General features: G+C 42.3%; 2 protein-coding genes and 3 non-coding genes across 11 annotated transcripts; 4 read left to right on the forward strand and 1 right to left on the reverse strand.

Moving 5' to 3' along the window:
• The first annotated feature begins 233 nt into the window (after positions 1-233).
• Positions 234-4,695, forward strand: rpsa (ribosomal protein SA). 4 transcript variants are annotated; one of them, XM_042105603.1, is made up of 8 exons: positions 234-365; positions 2,228-2,398; positions 2,963-3,081; positions 3,405-3,650; positions 3,842-3,970; positions 4,083-4,251; positions 4,353-4,409; positions 4,538-4,695. In XM_042105603.1, exons 2-8 carry the CDS (start codon positions 2,266-2,268, stop codon positions 4,630-4,632), a joined length of 948 nt encoding a protein of 315 aa, XP_041961537.1. In that variant the 5' UTR covers positions 234-365; positions 2,228-2,265; the 3' UTR covers positions 4,633-4,695. The 4 variants fall into 4 exon arrangements, with proteins under 4 accessions (XP_041961537.1, XP_041961539.1, XP_041961538.1 ...); XM_042105605.1 differs by having other exon boundaries at positions 4,353-4,397; XM_042105604.1 differs by having other exon boundaries at positions 4,356-4,409.
• LOC121719871 lies at positions 2,605-2,744 on the forward strand. Its single transcript, XR_006034394.1, has one exon. It is a non-coding gene; the product is annotated as a small nucleolar RNA SNORA62/SNORA6 family (small nucleolar RNA).
• On the forward strand, positions 3,174-3,313 carry LOC121719870. The gene has a single exon (XR_006034393.1). It is a non-coding gene; the product is annotated as a small nucleolar RNA SNORA62/SNORA6 family (small nucleolar RNA).
• Positions 4,696-6,123: 1,428 nt separating the features above from the next.
• trnar-ccu lies at positions 6,124-6,196 on the reverse strand. Its single transcript has one exon. It is a non-coding gene; the product is annotated as a tRNA-Arg (tRNA).
• Positions 6,197-6,414: 218 nt separating this feature from the next.
• Positions 6,415-12,395, forward strand: ttc26 (tetratricopeptide repeat domain 26). Of its 4 annotated transcripts, none has more exons than XM_042105615.1 (19): positions 6,415-6,695; positions 6,825-6,880; positions 7,015-7,161; positions 7,282-7,374; positions 7,538-7,652; positions 7,745-7,794; positions 8,061-8,206; positions 8,337-8,508; positions 8,859-8,933; positions 9,142-9,244; positions 9,362-9,417; positions 9,564-9,617; positions 9,717-9,780; positions 10,184-10,272; positions 10,398-10,481; positions 10,616-10,685; positions 10,787-10,893; positions 11,539-11,672; positions 11,935-12,395. In XM_042105615.1, the coding sequence occupies exons 2-19, from the start codon at positions 6,878-6,880 to the stop codon at positions 12,047-12,049; spliced, it is 1,677 nt and encodes a 558-aa protein (XP_041961549.1). In that variant the 5' UTR covers positions 6,415-6,695; positions 6,825-6,877; the 3' UTR covers positions 12,050-12,395. The 4 variants fall into 4 exon arrangements, with proteins under 4 accessions (XP_041961549.1, XP_041961547.1, XP_041961548.1 ...); XM_042105613.1 differs by having other exon boundaries at positions 6,825-6,875; XM_042105616.1 differs by having other exon boundaries at positions 6,417-6,695; positions 6,825-6,915.
• The last annotated feature ends 625 nt before the right edge of the window (positions 12,396-13,020 follow it).

Below are 13,020 nucleotides of genomic sequence, written 5' to 3' on the forward strand. Positions count from 1 at the left end.
CCTTATACAAAAAGTGCTTAAAATCCTTTTAAAAAAAGGATGAATTCTAAAAAGTAAATAATTTATTTTTCCCATTATTATATTTCCTAAAATAGAAAATAATTATGAATAAAATATTGTTAATTCAGCTTTGCAGCAGTGATGTTGGCCCCCGTATTACAGTAATGGGATTATCACCTGATGAGATGGTCTATGGATGGGGGGCGCTATTTCTCATGACCTGTCTGTGTGCAACACAAAAATTGAGACGAGGTAATGAAACTCTGCAACGATTGGTCAGTTCTCTGCAATATATATGACGTCATATCCCCCCTACACTCTCTTTTTGCCGTGAGGTTCGGAACTCCATACGGCGTTGTCTCGTGGTGAGTTACATTTTACAGAGAAATCAATTTATATTGTTCTTTACTTGTTTATTTTGTCAAATACCGGCATATAAATGATAATACTTTTAGATTTGGACTCCTGCGATCCCATTGTGACAGTACCAAGGCTGTAATTTAATGGAAGGGAAGTAGGCCCAAAATGGCCTGAATGCACATGTACCATCAAGTTAGCATAATGTTAGCTACCTAGCGGGAAGACTAGCCACATCACATGTGAAGTAGGGTTTTAGGCGGTAGTACTATAAACTGATAAGATGCCATTGTCAAACCTGAGAAGACTGTCTAACCCCCCCAGCCCCCTCCCTCACAAATTAGGCCTACCGGCCGGGTAATATCACAAACTGCGTTCCCGCTACTTGGCTAAATGTTCATGTTCGCATTCTTCCTTAATGCTTGTTCTCTGGTTGCTCGGAAGTCCACACTGTAACAGATTTGGAGAAAACTCAAGAACAAATCTATTAATTTATTGTGTGTCTGAGTAGTTTGTCAATATTAGTAATTGTATTGAGAGCATGTTGCATGGAGACTTCTTACGATAAGTGATTACTCGAAGTCAGTTCAGTTAAACAAGTCATGTAGAAGACTTTAGTTTGACCATCATAATACAAGATACAATTCTGACCCCAAATCCCCTAGACTCACCAGACCATTCTCGATCATTTCACAGAAGCTTATGTCACTGGCCACTCGTAGGTGGTTTTGGTTGAGTTGACCATCAGTTAATGTCAAAACAGGCACCTTACTTTGGATAGACAATAGCAATATATCATAGTAGTGATTAACATCAAAACATCTAGACAGGACTAACTCAACATTGGGCATCTCGGATATGTTTAATGTTCTATAGACGTTAAATAGCTTGTTATAGTTACCAAAATGGTAGCTAAGGAGCCAGAAGTGAACACATGGATAGCTATAAAAACTGCTTTCAACACAACCCTTGAGCCAGCTCCTTTTGTATCTGTCAATGGCAATGCAGCATTTGTTTGCAACTCCAACTGTGTGGCATACCTTTTGCCATCCACAAATACCTGTATATGTGTAAAAGAACTGAGTCTGGATGAGCTTCATTGACTTACGACTTCCAGTAGGGGCGTAACTAGCAGTAAAGTTAAACTTAAATTGGTGCATTAAACTCTGTATCAAATTATTTATGAAGTGTAGCAATCTTTTAAACAAAGTTTTAAAGGGACACCAGGCAATGTTTTCGTGTTAATTAATCATCTTCGTAAGTTGGTATATGGTTAAATGAGTCATTACGGGGCGAATGAAGGCTCTCTCGCCCGCCCCTACTGCCTGTAGGAAGAATATCCCACTTGCAAGTTCGGTGTATCCTACCCGCCGACCGAAGCAGGATCAGTTTACAGCAGAGGCAGGCTAACGAAACGCTAGAGATTATTGCAAACGTGTGTATAATGGCAGAGCTGGCGAAGAAGCAGCGAAAACCCTTGACGGAAGACGCAAAGAAAAGGAAAAGAGCTTCAGACCGAGCGAGGGGGAGTTTCGTAGAGAAAAAGCATGAGGCTTGCCTGGTGTCCCTTTAAAATGAATTTGTTTACTCAATTCCAAAGAAATACACGTCCATGCCAGATTAGGGATTGTATTTGCATGCCCATGTTTTAGGGATATTGGCAATGGGCTTCAATGGCCTTGTGGCCGGATGGCCCTGCAGAGCAAATCCCAAATTTGCCGAAAGCTCGTATGGGTATTCCCAGGCTACAAATCCTCAGGCTTGTAGTGAGAATTTTCTGTGCATGGATACCTCGGTTGGTTCTACTTATCTAGTCCGTTGGGTGCCGTGTTCTGTGATCTATTAAATGATCCGTCACTTTTCTTCCCAGCTCTCCCATTTACTCGTTACGCAGGGAAAGTGGTCACGATGTCCGGAGGTCTGGATGTCCTTCAGATGAAGGAGGAGGATGTGCTGAAGTTCCTGGCTGCAGGAACTCATCTGGGAGGGACCAACCTCGACTTCCAGATGGAACAGTATGTCTACAAGAGGAAAAGTGACGGTTAGTTGTGCTGATTGCCCTGTCTTACTAGTATTGCACGAACATCTATCCGCTATTTAATAAATAAATCAAATAAATATTAGTACCAGAGGAGTGCAGAAGTTTGAATGCTAGTCAAGTGTATTGAAAGGGAATGGTGGTCGAGGGAGAAGGAGGTTGGGGGTAGGAGGGACGTAGGCAATTGTATGGTAAAGGAAGAATCTGAAGTTGCACACTGTTAAAGCCTGGCACTATTGTTGGTGTGTGGGTGTCGGAAGTGTGCTAGAGAAAGCCGGCTGGGTTTTCGCTGACACCATGAGGGCTGTTGCTCTATGACTGGGGTTAGATAGTGACCACAGCCACACTTAACCTTTTTTTTTTTCCTAAGTGGGTGGTGGATTAGCTTATTTGCTGTCTACTCCCCACTGTTGGATAATGGTGTGCATACCCCCTGCGATAACCAAGTCTGGCCGTTAACTTCCCTTTACAGAACTCACTCAGTGGGTTACACCAGTGAGCCTATAGCTTTTAACTAACCGCTAACAGGACTATTTCTAAAGGTCTGTTCATATCTTCACTGCTCAGGTGTATACATCATCAACCTGAAGAAGACCTGGGAGAAGCTGCTGCTTGCTGCCCGGGCCATTGTTGCCATTGAGAACCCAGCTGATGTGTGCGTCATCTCCTCCAGAAATACAGGCCAGGTAATGTGAAGCAACCACCCCACAATCCCAATTATGATTGATTGAAAGATCGTGTGTGTGTGTAGCGTTGATATAACCAAGTGTGTTCTAAAGTTGCACACTGTTAAAGCCTGGCACTACTGTTGGTGTGTGGGTGTCGGAAGTGTGCTAAAGGAAGCTGGCCCGGTTTTCGCTGACACCATGAGGGCTGTTGCCCTATGACTGGGGTTAGATAGTGACCAGGGCCACACTTAACTTTTTATATAGATTGAACCTCATTGCATGTTTCCTTAATTGATTTAATCCCTTTCTGTGTTACAAGTGTTCCTTTTTTCTTTCTCTAGAGAGCAGTGTTGAAGTTTGCTTCAGCAACTGGCTCCACCACCTTTGCTGGCCGCTTCACTCCCGGTACCTTCACCAATCAGATTCAGGCTGCCTTCAGAGAGCCCCGCCTTCTGATCGTCACAGACCCCCGTGCTGATCACCAGCCTCTGACTGAGGCCTCCTACGTCAACATCCCCACCATCGCGCTCTGCAACACTGACGCTCCCCTCAGATATGTGGATATTGCCATTCCATGCAATAACAAGGTACTGACTTAAAAATCAAAAGGAGTTCTCTTACTGTGATGAGCAGAGGAAATGTAAAGGCTCTTTTCAGAGGAGTTTTAATGTTTGGTGAAAGTGGACACCATAGTTTGCTGTTGAAATAACCCATGCAAATATGGGCTGATTGTTTATGGAAAGGTGAAGGCTTTATTTAGTGATTTTGTTTGTTCTAGGGACATCACGCTACCGGTCTGATGTGGTGGATGCTGGCTAGAGAGGTCCTGAGGATGAGGGGCACCATTTCCAGGGAGCACCCTTGGGAGGTCATGCCAGATCTGTACTTCTACAGGGATCCTGAAGAGGTATGGTCATGCATGAGCACAATGAAAAGTGTACATGGTCATTTATTCATAATGCAGATACTGATGATGGGAGAAGTTGATTTTGAAACTCCTTGTCCACCTTTCCTGTTAGATTGAGAAGGAGGAGCAGGCCGCAGCGGAGAAGGCCGTGGGCAAGGAGGAGTTCCAGGGTGAATGGACTGCCCCCGTTGCTGACTTTGCTCAGCCTGAAGTGGCCGACTGGTCCGAGGGTGTGCAAGTGCCCTCTGTTCCCATTCAGCAGTTCCCTGCTGCCATTGATGGTATGTCAAGAATACTGTTGACAATAAAACAATTTACTAAATATAACAGTGGCATTGCAAAGGTTTCAAGATTTTAATTGCAAAATGTTTTTTACTCTTAGCAGCTACTGCCGCCAAGGCTGCCCCTACCACAGAGGTGTATGCAGGTGAGATGACTAGTGAGTGGATTTCATTATTTTTTGTTTTTCATGAAAACAAAACTCTAGTTTTGTTTTCAAAAAGGAATAGTTTTTAACATTTAGAGTTCCCTACATTTCATGTTGGCTGTTGTGGTCTCTTTCTACAGAGGATTGGAGTGCCCAGACTGCCACTGAGGATTGGTCAGCTGCTCCAACAGCTCAGACCGGTGACTGGGGTGGTGCCACTTCTGACTGGTCGTAAATGGCAGCAAGTCCAGGGTCTTGTGCTTTGCATTTGGTCAATAAACTCGACTCATTGGTTTAATCATTTTGATTTGTCTTGACTGGGTTTTAAGGGGGATGGTGTTTTTCTTAAGAGGTTTCCTGTTCAGAGTAAAATGGTTCACACTTCACACATCCAGGCCTATGTGGACATGTTATACAAGATTGTCTAAAGCGCACGTGCAAACGGCAGCACTGCGCTATAAAACACATGGTTTTCAATGCCTTGCGCGTGCAACAACTGGTCTGCTGCTACGCCGAGCAAAGCACAGCACAAGCGGCATTTTGCCGCTTTGCCACTCCGACTGCAGCACGCACACAGGTTCAATGATTAACTTTGGCCGCGGTGCACTGTAAATTAATGGTCTCTGCTGCAACCACAACAAAAATATTTGGGACGTTACCTTAACCTAGCAGTGTGTAAAGCGCATGCCGCGTGCAATGAAGTCCCCTTAACGAGTCACAAAAAAGTGCAGGTGACCAAGGCGCAGTGCCTTAGTCACCTGCACTTTTTTGTGACTCGTTAAAGGACAAAAATGGCTGCACACTGTAGCCCCCTTCAGTGCAGTGGGCTGGTTAATCTGAGCACAGCATAAGTCCCCCTTTTGGACTGCTCCCCCATTACCCCTCACATTCTGCCAAAACTCAAACCTACTCTGCCTCTTGGTTCTGATCCTGACCCTCTTTATCCTAACCATCTGACTTGACTGACTAGCCAGTGAAGGCTATGGGCACTAGCCAGGCAGTGTAGAATGCCAACCAGAAAAGCCTCAGTACTTGGGGTAGACTACTGACAACTTGACACTGACTTCAATTTTGACAAGGATGCAGCAAATGTACTGTTGATTTAGAATTGAGCATGTAAAGCAAATATTCAAAATCTTTGAAGAGCATATCCCTAAACTTTCAAGGTGTCTTATCTTCCCACGCATTGTTCTCCCTTTGCAGAACATTGTCAAACATGCAATTTTTATGTCCGTAAGATTTTGTTAGAGACTACCTTCCAGAATAATTGAAGAATTTTTGGTCGAAGCCCCAGTGTTAAAGTACATACAGTATAGGCCAACGTAAGTAAATTTACAACCTTTCATGCTTGTCTGACGTTGACGCTATTTGAGTTGCAATGGTATGGGGCATGAATTCGAAGCGACATGAAATGAAAGTCAAAAATAGGCTACTGATATAATGGTTATGAAAGCATTTAAGAGACTATGGAGATGACACGGAAATTGGTGATGCGGACATTACATATATTGTATTCCGAGTGGATCAAATGAAGGTCAGGTTTTCAGAAAGTCCCCAAATAGGGTTTCCTTTTGTCTTGAACGCCACAAATGGTTTCACGTTTTTAGTTGTCTGGCCTGCAACGTCTTTCACATAATTTTGTTTGTGGAAAGTTTTCTAAGTAATGACATTTATCAAATTATGGTGTTTGAAGCTCATAGCAATGGAGATTGTAACAAAATTAATCCACCCCAGATGGGACTCGAACCCACAATCCCTGGCTTAGGAGGCCAGTGCCTTATCCATTAGGCCACTGGGGCTATGTAAGCAAATCTGATTAACTTTACCAATTTATATAAAATGTGATTATATGATATGATTCGTAATCACATGAAAGTGAATATTTTTCTTCATGTACGAGCGAGTACCTTATATAATGTATCTTAATGTTCGCACCGCGAATCGCAAATATCACCTGACCTTGTGCGCTTGTCGATGTCGGTCTCAAACTTAAGTTCCGGTCTCGTCGCCTAGCAACGAGCTTTTCCTGCCAACCAATCCTACTACCTAACGTTACTGAGAGCAACTAGCTAGCTAACTGTTAGCTTGGTTTTCGCAGTAAATCCAGATGAAATGTCTCGTCCGTATTCCCGCTACATTGCCCTTTTGCAGCCTTCCAAGATGCTTTAGCCAACTGATAGCACACTTGCCAGTATACAACGGAACTATCATGGGCCACTGAGATTGGCAAACAATAACGTTAACATTGGTCGTGCCTTTCCTTAACGTTATTTGTTAGCCCACTGGTCAAGCATCATGGTGAGTTGTGACCATATCGTTAACGTTAACTATAACTTAAGTAGTTTCGCTGGTTTGCTATACAGATATTCAGTTTGATCAAAGTTTCTGATAGGTTGATAGATATAAAATACAGCTCTGATTTCATAGATGAAATCTACAGGGAACAAACTGAAGTTAACGTATGGGAAAATGCTAATGGTATGGTAAGGTTAATTACAAAGCGATCCACAATGCAAGGGTATGTTAATTAGGGTGATTAACATTCAGGTAAATTACCATTTATAATATCAATTGTCACATATTGACGTTTATGTCCCGTTCTCTTGTGGGTAAAAAGATTCTATCAAGAGTAAAACCTGCTGTTGGTGGCGATGCTGCTTCCAGTGTGAGTGAAAAGAAGAGAAAAAACAAGGCGAAGAAAATTCCACGACTTGAGGACTATTTGAATCAGAGAGACTATATGGGTGCATTGACTCTGCTGGAGGTAAACTGCCGACTTTTGGTGGTGCATGTACACGCACCTTGGTCTCACCAATTGATTAACGAATGTCTCCACAAACACCACAAGAGCAATTATGTATCTTATGCCTGTTGCATGTGACAGTTTCAGCCCAGTGGAGGGGTGGTCGAGGAACACGCAGGCCTTTGGATCGGCTACTGTGCCTTTCATTTAGGAGATCACAGAAGAGCAATGGAGGTATGGGTAGTTGGGGATAACATCGTTTTTTATGGTCTGTATCCTACCTTCGTGTTTGACAGTGCTAATGTGACTATCAGAAACAGATACTTTAGTACATATGTAGACGTAGGTATTGTTATCTATGTAGTTTTGCATGTTGATGTTTCTGTTTTAACCTTAGGAATACAAGGCTCTGACTCTCAAGGCAGACTGTCCCGAAGAGGCGTGGGTCCACTTGGGATGTGCCCTTTTTTTCCTTGGGCTTTATAAGGAGGCTGAGGAAGCTGCACTGAAAGGTTCCCTATGATTTTTATCACATGCCAGCAGCCCTACTTTATCATTGGACGGTCTCAAAGAGTCCATCTTTTTCTCTGCTTGATCTTTTCAGGTCCAAAGTGTCAACTCCAAAATAGACTCCTCTTCCACTTGGCTCACAAGGTAGTAAATGTTTTTCAGATTCTTATAATTATGTTAATTGAGCCCTAAATACCTGTGCGGTATGTCAGGGTTCCATGCCTTGTTGTCATGGTTAGGCCAAGGTCACTGTGACCTGATTTTTTTTTTTTTTTGTGTTTGGACAAATTTGCACATCGACTGAAACCGAACTGGTGCATAAAGGCATTCAAACTTGGGGTGGTAATAGTTTCGTATATTCCATACTTGATTCACTTGACTTGACATTCTATCTCAATTTCCATGAACAGTTCAACGATGAGAAGAAACTCATGGGTTTCCATCAGAATCTGGAGGACGTCACTGAAGACCAGCTCAGCCTCGCCTCCATCCACTATATGCGCTCACACTACCAGGAGGCCATCGACATCTACAAACGAATCCTCCTGCAGAACAGGCATTTGCAATTTTACTAGAGACCGCATTCTTTTTTTCATGCATTCAACAATCATAACAATCTGTTTTGAATGACCCTAATGATAACTTCACCAGTTTTGATGAACTGTTTTCTACTCTTCGTCGTGTAGAGATTTCCTGGCACTGAATGTTTATGTAGCTTTGTGCTACTATAAGCTGGACTACTATGATGTCTCTCAGGAGGTGCTGGCAGTGTACTTGCAGAGTGTCCCCGACTCCACTATTGCCCTCAATCTGAAAGCATGCAACCACTTCCGCCTTTATAATGGCAAAGCTGCAGAGGTAACCGCCATGCCACGCATATGGGACTACCTTTGCCATATGGACAGATAGACCGTCATTTTTAAAAATGCACAAATGCACTCTGCTTGTAACAAATTGTCATTTATCAAAAATAGACACCTCCCACAAGTATTGACTGCATAAATGGTAATGATTTAAATGCTAAAATATTTAAATGTTTCTGACATGCAAGAGTCAGTGAGCCTCAGGATCAAACTTGAGGTTGTGCAATCTATGTAAGCTTATTGATTATTAGTGGAGTGAAGGGTGATATGAGTTAAAGGTTGAGTGTGATGTGAAGAACCTTCTTGTCTTCTGTTAAGTTATTTTTTCTGTTCTCTCTCTGTAAGGCTGAGTTGAAGAACCTGATTGACATCTCCTCCAGCTCGTTTGAATTTGCCAAGGAGCTAATTCGGCACAACCTGGTAAACACTCTCACTTTAAAGATATATATTTGATGTGGTGATATATTAGAAAAAGTTTCTAGAAGAAGAAAAAAGAAAGAATCTCTGAAGAGTTGGAAAGTTACTGACACACTGAGCGATAATTTGAAAGAGATGATTTGAAGAATCGGCTGAGATCTTTTCAAGTAAATTCACAAGTTGTTTTCCCCATGACCTCACCTACTCTTAGGTAGTGTTTCGTGGTGGAGAGGGCGCTTTACAAATCTTGCCACCCCTGATTGACGTCATTCCTGAGGCTCGACTTAACCTGGTCATCTACTACCTCAGACAAGGTGAGCTAAGGCTTTTTTTCTTTTTCAACTTGTTTTCCCTTTTAGGTTTCAGTCACCCACATTCTGCTGCATCAAGTGTTTTCTGTCCCTTTTTTGTTTCTTTTGTGTACACTATAGATGACGTTCAGGAGGCTTACAATCTTATTAAAGACCTTGAGCCCACCACGCCCCAGGTACTCAACAAGCTACTCAATCTTTCCTTTTTGCATGGCTTGGTCCTCTATCCTTCCCAAGCCTGTCCCTCCCTAGTTTTCCTGGATGATGCGAAAGCAATTCATGAGGAGGTTCTAATGATGTTTACTGTTTGTCTTCGTCCCAGGAATATATTTTGAAAGGTGTGGTCAATGCAGCACTAGGTCAGGAAATTGGATCTGTAAGTAATCTTGGTGCATAGATGGATACTGCCATTTATATAGATATTATGAGGTGAGGATTTGTCTTTATCTGCTAATGGCTTAAACTTTTCCCACAGAGAGAACACCTGAAGATTGCGCAACAGTTCTTTCAGCTGGTGGGAGGATCAGCCAGCGAATGCGGTATTTTGAATTGTCATAGTATTGGGCTTGTGGTAACAGTGTAATGCTTACAAGCTGCTGTTTCTATTTGGATATTGATATTTAATGCGGCTGATCAAGCCCTCTCAAACCTGTACAACATACAAAATGAAGACAAGTTAGAATACACTTTGCATGACCGCTGATATTCTAAAAATCCACTTCCAAAAAGTCCTGTTTCCTGGAATAACTTGTGTTAGTATGATATGATACCCCATTGTACCAGATAATCACATTGAGTCTTTATGAATGAGTGCTGAAACTGGATATTAGACTTGAGAGAAGTAGGGGTATTTCACTAGGAAAGGGTGTGGGTGGGTGTGGGTAGACGGACGGGCCTTGATCATCTTGTTCATTGTGTTGTTGGTTTCTATTTACCTTGAAGACACAATACCGGGACGGCAGTGTATGGCCTCGTGCTTCTTCCTTCTCAAGCAGTTTGAGGATGTGCTCATCTACCTGAACTCAGTCAAAGTATTACACACTCATATGCAGATGGAAATTAACACTGTTTAAAATATGTGTCTATCGCACAACAAAAATGGCTCACTAACATATTTATTCTAGAGCTATTTCTTATTCTTATTTATTCTATCTAGAGCTATTTCTACAATGAGGATATTTTCAACTTCAACTATGCCCAAGCCAAGGCTTCCCTTGGGAACTACAAAGAGGCTGAGGAGGTACTAATGCGAACTTACAGAATGTTATTTCCCCTTGTGAAAAAAGCAATTTACGATTGCTATTTGAATTGACACCAGTGCCATGTTGTTACATGTTGGACTTTGACTGAGAGTAATAACTGTTGTCATATTAGGTGCTCCTGATGATCCAGAGTGAGAAGATAAGGAATGACTATGTGTACAAGAGCTGGCTCACTCGCTGTTGTAAGTTATCGCCCAACGGAATGTACGTGTCCTCAAATGACCTGGTGTGAAAGTCTTGCACTTGAGTTGATCAATGTTATTTTCTGCCTGTTAACACGTAGACATAATGAATAAGAAGGCTCGTTTAGCCTGGGAACTGTACCTGAAGATGGAGACCTCATCAGAATCCATCAGCCTCCTACAGCTCATTGCTAACGACTGCTATAAGGTCAGTGTCTGCGACGGGATGTCAGAGGGTCCAGCCTGTGCTGTATGCCGATATTAATTGTGGCTGTAACAATACGTGAACCAAAACCAGAATTGTGTTACAAGCATCCAAGATCTCGTATCGCGATTCTAAAAAACAGAACCGCGATACACACCCCTATCCAACCCCAGCGGCTGTCGTCCTTACAGATACAGCCCCTTGAGCTCTCAATGCAACAAAGCTCATTTCAGAACTCCTATTATGCAGGGGAATATTGTTGCGCTCAGATGATCTAGAGTTTAGCCAGGTGCGTTTGAACCAAGAGTTGAAGAGAGAGAGAGGAGTAGTTGGCACACTGAAAGAATTGACTTAAACAAAGTCTTCAGAAAGGAGTTTTTCCATTTAATTTTGGGAGCAAGAGCAGAACTCCTATTATAACACATGGGAATCACAAAATTATTTCTAATTCACCATTTCCTCTTACGTAGCAATACCGCTACACTTTGCCGCTACATTGAGGTATAAACTGAACCATGGCTCAAAAAATCGATGTATGAACTGAACCGTGGGTTTGGTGTGTCGTTACACCTCTAATATCAATGTGTTCCCCATTATCCTTGTTTTCTGTGGTTACCATTTGACTCTAAACTTGGTCTCTGCCTCTAGATGGGCCAGTTTTATTATGCCGCCAAAGCCTTCGATGCCCTTGAGCGGCTTGACTCCTGCCCTGAGTACTGGGAGGGGAAGAGGGGAGCCTGTGTGGGGATCTTCCAGCTCATCCTGGCAGGAAGAGAACCCAGGTATGACGCTGTGTGGTGTGTGCTGTGTGCTAATGTAACGGTAGACCCCCAGCAGAGGGGTTGGTTGGACTGGGAGTAAACCTCACTCTGATTCCGTCTGAGACGTGTAGGTGACAATGGCTCAGAGTTAAGACCAGTGCGTGACTGTCCAGTAAACACAATTGTAGGATTTGATTTGAATGATCCAAATATGCATTGTTTGGATTTGACTAGAATGATTGTATGTAACTGTTTTTTTTATGTCCACTAATGTCCTTTCTAGAGAGACGTTGAAGGAGGTCCTTCCTATGTTGAGAAGCACTGGGAACCCACAGGTGGAATACATAATCAGGATACTAAAGAAATGGGCCAAAGACAACAGAGTTGCAATATCATGATCTTTCAAGGCAACAGTTATAGCATTGAAGTGCTTTTGCCAGCACAAAACAGTCATCACAGGCATGGAAATGTTTAGTTCCTATCTTAGATGGGTTAATCATGTTGCAAATTTGATAGAGGATGCATTTCTGAAATGTGTAGACATACATTTGCATTAAAAATCATTATCCTACTTTGGAAATAAATTATATTTATCAGTATTTTACGTACAGCTCATGAAATCAAAGTATCACAAAAACATGACTTGATATCTGAACTGTATTTGTGTTTTACTTACATGTACAGTTTGTAGCACATTTTATGCAATGTTGTATTGTACGTCCCAGAGTAAATATTTTGTATGTATTTATATTTTGTGTAAGTGCATTTATTTATTTCTGAGTGGGCCTCTGAGGATTTGTGTCAATATCCATGGCCCATTCGTCTGAGAGATTGCTAGCCTGCAACTCCACAACTGAATGGGTATGATGATGTGTAGAGCACGCCTGATTAAAACGACGGACAAAATGTCCCACGTTGAAAGCAACGTCGTAGTAAAGCAACAGGTGGCAGTACCAATATTAACAATGCTTAAATATATAAGCTGTTTGCAAGTTGTCGAACGGTACGAAAAGATTCCAGATTAACCTGCCACTTGATCCTATCTTCCGTGTACGGTTGTCATAGAGCGCACACACTGGCCTCTGAGCAACACCGCCTGCATATAAATAGCTATTGACAGGAAATGGCGCTTAGAGATACACTGAAATATGGCGTCGGTTTTCATGAAGCCCTGTCCCCCTGAAACATGTTTTCGCGATTTAAACCTAATCAGCAATTTCAGCCCCTGTTGAATAGATGGGTATCAAAAGTACATCCGCCGAATCGCCATTTCGAATCACAGTCATTTGGTACCGACCATGGGGAATACTGTCTGGTATCTTCATTCTTCAATTAAACAGATATAAAAAGTTCGGATATTAGCATATTA

The sequence above is a fragment of the Alosa sapidissima genome, chromosome 9 (assembly GCF_018492685.1).
Source record: "Alosa sapidissima isolate fAloSap1 chromosome 9, fAloSap1.pri, whole genome shotgun sequence".
In the NCBI taxonomy this organism is placed as follows: domain Eukaryota; kingdom Metazoa; phylum Chordata; class Actinopteri; order Clupeiformes; family Clupeidae; genus Alosa; species Alosa sapidissima.